Here is a 7500-nt window from a genome sequence, read left to right as displayed (position 1 = left end):
ATGAACATAATTAGTTTCCTCAAGTCATGTGATCTGGTGTCTGTAGACACCAATGTTACCACCATGCTGCTTTTAGGAGTTGTGTTAAAACCTTATTTTTAACTCTATGGTTAAAACGTGTTGTTTTAACAAGCTTGATGACAGAAATGGATACACTTGACTATAGGCCATAAGCAGGAACATTGATGCATAATCTTCTAGAGGGTACTTATACACTTATAATCAGTAAGCAAATAGTGTTGCAGAGTTCTGCCCGTGGTCAAATTGAAAACATTCTGCAATGCATTATTAATGTAAGATCAGGGAAACATGTAGTTGTAGAGCAGTGGTTCTCAGATTGGGGTCCAGGGACCCTCAGGTGGATACCTTGAGGTCGTTCTAAAAGGGCCCTTACAGGACTGTAACTCTGAGTTTGCAAATGGAACGGTTCCATTGGTTCCATTTGTGCACTCTCAGAGTTATGGGGGTCCTTGAAATTAATACGTTTGAAAACCAATGATTGTAGAGCGTACTACATTTTGTCATCCACATTATGCAAACTTGCAAAAAAAGCTCTGAAATAGCAATTTCATTGTTACGATACTACAGCCATGCATCATCATATACTGTGTGATTACGTAAACTTTATATAGCCAATAGCCATAGCAGGTTATATCTGTACCCCCTTTATGAATTTCTGCCTCTATCTTTGTCTGCATGTCTGCCTGTTTATCTCTCTCTCACTCTTTCTCCCACACCCCCTTCCTCTCCCTCTCTTCCTGAATGTTGTGTTTACGTGATGTGTATCTTCAGGGCAATCCAAATAGCAAAGAGGGACAAGGAAAAGGGAAACATTGGTTGCCATTCAAATCCTGGCCAGTGTCGGGCCCAGTCCCAGTGAAATGTAAATTCCATACAAATTAAGGGATGGACTGACCTTCTTGCTAACAACATTGTTACATAGTAGGCCTATTAACCAATAGTAGGCCTGTTAACCAATTAAGCCCAGTTTGTGTTGTGAGCTTATAGAACGGCATTTTTTTCTATTTTAGAAAAAACATGCCCAAAATAGGATCGCCAGGTTGAAAATGGTTAGTCCTTTGGTATAAACCAAAGGATCAGCTGTGTCTGACATAGCCTATATGTTTACAAAAAATAACGTGCAGCAAATTACATTGATTTCACTTTGAATTAAATGGTATGACTCTAATGTGTGTCCATCACTTTTTCTCAACGCGTCATTGCCATTCTACCTGTTGTCATTTATTCATAATCACATACTAAGTGTATTATATAGGTATATATATGTAGATAATAGTATCATTTAGAGGTATATGATTATAATATATGGGTTATACATGTATATATATTTATATTAGATTAGTAGGGGCAGGAATTAATAAGTGTAGCCTACTTCATACCCCTTTTGTAACATGTAATGTTTAACTTGTGTATATTGTTTTTCCTCTTTTTTTAGCATTATTATTTTTTCATTGTTATTCTTGTTTTGTTTTTATCCGTTATATTTCCTTTTCTGCATGTTCGGAAATAAAATAAAATAAAATTCACATTCTCCAAAGATGATTTCATTAATGTTAACTGAATAAGTGCAATCTGTACCACAATGATAATGTCATCCTTACATTCGCCTGCAAACATATGTGTGTGATCTTTGTCTCTGTAGCAGCTGGCACTATGCTCCCCCGAAGTCTGCGAACAGGTGGTTTGGACCTGCCAGGGGTGGAGTCAGGAGATGTGCCACTCATTGGTTACCGATCATTACAACCTGACAACAGAACTTTAAGTGACCAATCAGGGAGAGGGATCGTCAGCAATGAAATGGAAGTTTCACAGGTATGATTTGTTTTTGTTTTCATTGCACTTGCTCATGTAATATATCCAACAGCATGAGAAAGCTGCAAGTGCTCTGAAATACTAGTAGAATTCACAAGGTAAATTAGGTATTAGTTTTTTGTTATACATTGCAATGTTGTAAGAACATTATGCATTTTGATTTTTAGTATGTGCATACATAGGATTATTGTGAATTACATTTTTCCAATGGCTAATAACAATGTTCATATGCTGCAATATGGCCATTGCAAAGAAGTGTCAATTATATGTACTGGTTTTTCTGTTTAACACAGATTAAAGTATTTAGAATGGGCTTCTTTGTGTAGAAACAGGGCTCAACTTCCAGTTTCTTGAGTAAACAGCAGATGTGGTTGGTTGGTTTTCATCAAACCCCAGGGGCATACTGGTTGAATGAAAGGGACTGAGAAGAAGAATGGTGTAGTCACCACCAAAGCATGATGTCAACTCAAATGCTGTTGTTCCATACACTAAATTACTGGTTTCATAGCCTGTGTCATACAGTAGATGAAAGTGATCTCACATTTTGAATGTAATTACCGATCTAGTTTAAGATGATTTAAAGTTTGGACTATCCTGTGTCTGTACCATACGGTATGGTACTAACACAGGACAGTGCAAACCTGCTCAGATATTCATCTCTTCTGTGTAAGATAATTTACCTTTTTAAATACAAGAATGGTGACATCATCACTTTTCAAACAATTCAAAAGTAAGGAAAACTGCATGTGCTTGGGTAAAAGGTGTTATTGTTATGGCAGCATATAGTATGAGTGCTGGATAAAGTATGTAACGTGGTCTCCCGAATTTTCATAAAGGTTAGTCATCTATTTTCTTTTCTTTTCTTTTCTTTTGGTTATGAGCCAAACCATGTTAGACTGTTTCGAGGTGGTCATTGAGTAATTTATTTTTACCTCTTTAATGATGTATTTGACCGTACCATTTTATCTGTGCAATTCACAATCCACCAGTTCTTCACAAGTCTCCTACCGTGTATAGTGAAAATGTTTACATTATATTTGTAGAGCGAAAGTTGGTTTCTCTGGACTTGAATCCTCCATTCTGTCCATACTAATCACACACATTTTCATTTAGCTGAACACTGATGCATCTTCCACACACAACTCTTGCCCCTTTGCTTGACATTGACATTGACAACAATTGCACATGATCTGCTTGTTGGCTTTGGTCTTACTTAACACACAGCCTCAAGAAACTCCCTGGAGGATAAAAATAGACATTGCATTGACTCAACTCTCCAGCTGAGCTGACTTCCTTCTTGCTCAGACCACAACTATTGGGCCTCACGGTAAATAATATACATGCCGGTCAGCAGGTCGATTCTTTGAACACCTGCTCCCCTTGCCACATTGCAAACAGTATACTGTATCATAGGCAATCCCCAATGACTGTCTGTCAGGAGGAATCCAATACAGCAACTTGCTCATTATTTAATGAGGGGAGACATGGATGCATGAGCATGAGTTATACTTTGTTGTACGAAGATTTTTCAGCTTAAAAACGTGAAAACATGCATCACACTTTTCAGTTGAAAGTCAGTTTATTGTCAGTGAGCGACACAGTCCTACGACAAACTTAGTTGTGCGCTGGTGTCGCACACCGCAAATAGCAGATCTACAAGCTCACAGTGTGTTGCAGTGCAACTTTTTTCCGTATGTAACACAATGCGCAACCAAGTATAACGCAGGCTTTACATTATTACATTACCATGAGGGCATACATTCTCTATAAGGGGTTATGCGTTGAACACCTTGCAATTTGGTTTGATTGAATTTGATTCCTACAGTATATTGTATATTATTATAGTGTGAGAAGAGCCAAGAGAAAGATAGGAAGGAAGCGGTAAGGGTTAAGGAACACTAAAAACGAAACAAAAAAACAATGGGTATCTTTCTGAAGATATATTTATGACCCTCATTCGGAGGTTAGACTTGTGTAAGATTCGAAACAATGATGGTGTCAGCTGGGTATAATTGTTTGTTCCAAGGTTTGCTGTGTTTTGGAAGCATGACGACATGGGCTTACATAAAAGGAAGGAGACTGAAAAGAGTTGTTGTTTGCAACAGTCTGGTGGCAGAAGTGGAATTTAAAACGGTGTAAAGAAGGGGCGGCAATGGCTCAGGAGTTAGAGCGGCCGCTTGGGAATCGGAAGGTTCCTGATTCGATCTACGGCTCCCCCTGGGTTAGTGTGTCCTTGAGCAAGACAGCAATGAGCAAGTTGGTACATCTCATGGCTGCCTCTGCAGTGTGTGTGTGTGTGTGTGTGTGTGTGTGTGTGTGTGTGTGTGTGTGTGTGCGTGCGTGCGTGCACGTGCGCGTGCGTGCGCACGCGTGCGCATGCGTGTGTGTGTGTGTGTGTGAATGGGTAAATGTAATGCACATTGTGAAGCACTTTGGATAAAGGCGCTGTAAAAGAAAATAGTTTAACATTTACCCTTTAAGACAGGGGGTGATGATAGAAACACTGTCCTGCCATGTTTTCTCCTGCCCTCCAGTAGTCAATGTACACGTTCAGGAAAGGCATGGCTGTGAGTTGTGATGGAAGGAGAGGGGAAGAAAAATAGCATCGCAACACGACAGCACGTCCTGCTTCCTGTGTTTGTCTCCGCTTATTATGTACTTCCTGTATTGGGGGCGGTGCAGGGAAATATGAAGAAAAGGAGAGCATTGAGTCATGAAAGAAGTTTCATGTTTTGTGGGGAACATAAACTAATCAATGGTTAAACTATTCCACGATGGTGCAAGTGTGGAAAAGTAAGGATTTTTTTTTCTTTTCTTTTTCTTTTTAATCACAGGAGCTATAAAGTAGACAATGGCTGGAGATTCCAGTCCATTCTCTTATCATGATTTTTCTCACGGAAGAGCCCTTAACCCGCAGTACAGTAGCCTAGATCATGATCCTTATCTTTTGGCCTTTGAGGTAGCTGAACTACAAATTGCAGATTGTTTGGCAAATGTTTCTACATCAAAAAGCAGCTTTCTCTGACCCAGATTCAGATTAGTTTTGGAATGCAACTTCAATGCATGTTCCAGTGAATATGCAGTAGTAGTTAATGAGGGATTCAATACATCCTGCAATGTCTGAAATAAGGGTGGTATGGATAAAAAAAATAGCTTATGTTATTTTCAATGTATTTTCGCACCTCATTTTATGAATTTTATATGATTAGTGCCATTTGACAGCCTGAGGTGCTTGATTAAAACTGCCATATGAGCCAAGAGAAAACAACACATCTGTCTGTGGGGTTACCAGGTTTGCTCTAATTTGAAAGTGAGACAGAACATTATGTCTGGCGGGGGAAGTTCAGTGCTGAATATGAATAAGTTATAATTATATTCATTTTTACAATTCTATATTTTCTACTGTATATGCCTATAGCTAGCTGCTTACCACCACTTAATCATTCTGCTATATATGTGCCTGAATACCCCGGCACTACCTACAGTACATAATGGTTGCTCTGTCTTCCTTGTGTTCTGTCTGTTTTGTTGTACATTCAGGGAAAACAAGAACAAGAGCCTAAAAGCGACTCTGTGCTACTCCTTAAACCTAGTCTCATGAGGTCAGCCCGACCGTCTTAAGTCATCAATTCTAGTGATGGAATCACAAGTAAGCCATGTTCAGGTTTTGCCAGAGAAAAGGTTAAAAAAAGGCCTCTTGATTGGCTAGGCTGTAACGGAAGTCTGTGTCTAAGGAGGTCTGTGGTTGGTTAGTTCATATGTCACGCTTTTGTTTGTCTAAGGGGGCGGTCCCAGCGTTCTATACATTTTCAGTAGTTTGGGTTGGACATATCTTGTATGAAAGGTATCATTCTTTGATCCTCGGGTGGCACTAAAGAAAAGGTCATGGGGTCACTCAAACATTTCCCCAAATTCTCCATTTTATTTTTATTTTATTTTTTTGGCCATTTCCCAATAGTGAGGGCTGCAGCCAGAAGTTATTGCTATTTGGGGGTCCTCCTTGGCATGGAAACGTTTGGTAACCCCTGTGCTAGAGGACAGGCCATGGGGTCACCACATACCTACTGTATGTAGTAGGAGCCATCCTCTTGGATTCATGAAGGTGCACAGGGAATTCCATGGCAATCCAGCAGCCAGTAGTTTTCAACATATATTGGACGCATGGACAGACCAACATTGCAATACTTGTTGAGCCCCACTGCTAGCAGGGCTAAAAATAATTTATATTTATTTAGTTTTAAAGTCCCAGTCTGTTGAAGTGCTGTGGCCAAAGATTGAGTACTGCATTTTCTATATAACTGGCGGCTAAATTATTCTACCCCCATATTCTGTGCACTCCCCATTGCTGCTCAAAATGTTTGACTCTTCCCTGTATTTCTTAACCCGTGCACTATTATGCCTCTACCGGCAGACAGTCGGTGGCCGGAGGCATGGCATTTTCACGTTGTCCGTCCATCCATCCGTTTGGACGTCCCAACCTTGTGAATGTGATATCACAGGAATGATAAACTGATTAGATTATTATACTATTATTATGTTGTTGTTATACTGTATTATTGTTGACATAGTCTGCAGAGCATGCCACACCAACATTTTGCTGCTTGTTGTAGGATGCATGTCTGAGTAAGTAAGTAAGTGACCAATACACCCTCTTGAATCTTGAATCTTACCTGACACTAAAAAGTATTCTGCTCCTGCTTCTGACAACTAAAATATGTTATGTATCTATATAATAGTGTTTTTCAAAAGAAAGTATATAAAATACTGATTTGAGTAAAATTTTGCATAACTTCGTTCTGATGTAGGCCTAACCTAACACAAGCTAGCAACAAAATACTTGCCTGTACCCTGACAGGGGGTATGAGATAGCTAACATGCTAATAAGCTAATCCTCCTCCCACACACAGTTGTGAAAGTCTTCACCTGTGTGCAAACATGGCTTCCCTCTGCAGTATCATTAGCTCCTTAAACAAACAGCTTGCTTCCGGCTTTATTAGTTCACTCATTGTTTATTATGCCTAATTTGTAGTCTGTATATGGGACATATAAAGCATTCGTGTTAAAGGATGGGCCAGGCTAATAAATCGGTTAATTACGCGTGCTCATGAGTTTGCTTCCATGTGGTCTGTTTTTGTATAGGAGGATACGTTGTCAAACTGGTTTATCAGCATAGGAAGGTCATCTACAAAGGGACAAGAAGCAGAAAAGAGGGAGAGATTGAAAGAGAGGGGGTATTGTTCTGGAAATAGCTGCAAGGCATTGTGTCTCTGTCACTCTTTGTGTGTGCGTGTGTGTGTGTGTGTGTGTGTGTGTGTGTGTGTGTGTGTGTGTGTGTGTGTGTGTGTGCGTGTGCGTGTGCGTGTGCGTGTGCGCGTGTGTGTGCGTCAGTGCGTGCGTGCGTGCGTGTGTGAGCGTGTGTGTGTGTGCGTGCATGTATGCGTGCATCTGTGAGAGAGAGTGAGAGAGAGAGAGAGAGAGAGAGAGAGAGAGAGAGAGAGAGAGAGAGACTGTATAGTGGGGTAAATGAGTCACCACGTACGACTTCCCTCCTATCTGTGTGACTAGTATGTGTGTGTTTGTGCGTGTGTGTGTGTGTGTTATGGGTGTGTCCAGGTGATGCAGGCTCAAAGGGGCCGGACCTAGCTCCTGCTTCAGGTGTGTGTTTGT

General features: G+C 40.3%; 1 protein-coding gene across 4 annotated transcripts in view; it reads left to right on the top strand.

Moving 5' to 3' along the window:
* The window catches only part of rgl2 (ral guanine nucleotide dissociation stimulator-like 2), a 25587-nt gene that overhangs the window by 1253 nt on the left and 16834 nt on the right, over nt 1–7500 (top strand). For 2 of the 4 annotated variants that reach the window (XM_084049770.1, XM_084049768.1), the window contains exon 2: nt 1664–1833. In XM_084049770.1, coding sequence (XP_083905896.1) covers nt 1675–1833 — 159 coding nt within the window. In that variant the 5' untranslated portion in view covers nt 1664–1674. Of the gene's footprint in view, nt 1–1663; nt 1834–7407 lie in introns of those variants that run through there. The other 2 variants (XM_084049769.1, XM_084049771.1) reach the window with 2 other exon arrangements.

This window comes from Gymnoscopelus microlampas (genome assembly GCF_963454915.1).
Source record: "Gymnoscopelus microlampas genome assembly, chromosome: 3".
NCBI lineage: Eukaryota > Metazoa > Chordata > Actinopteri > Myctophiformes > Myctophidae > Gymnoscopelus > Gymnoscopelus microlampas.
Note: the sequence above shows the minus strand (reverse complement) of the source record. Positions and strands in the feature narration are given on the sequence as shown.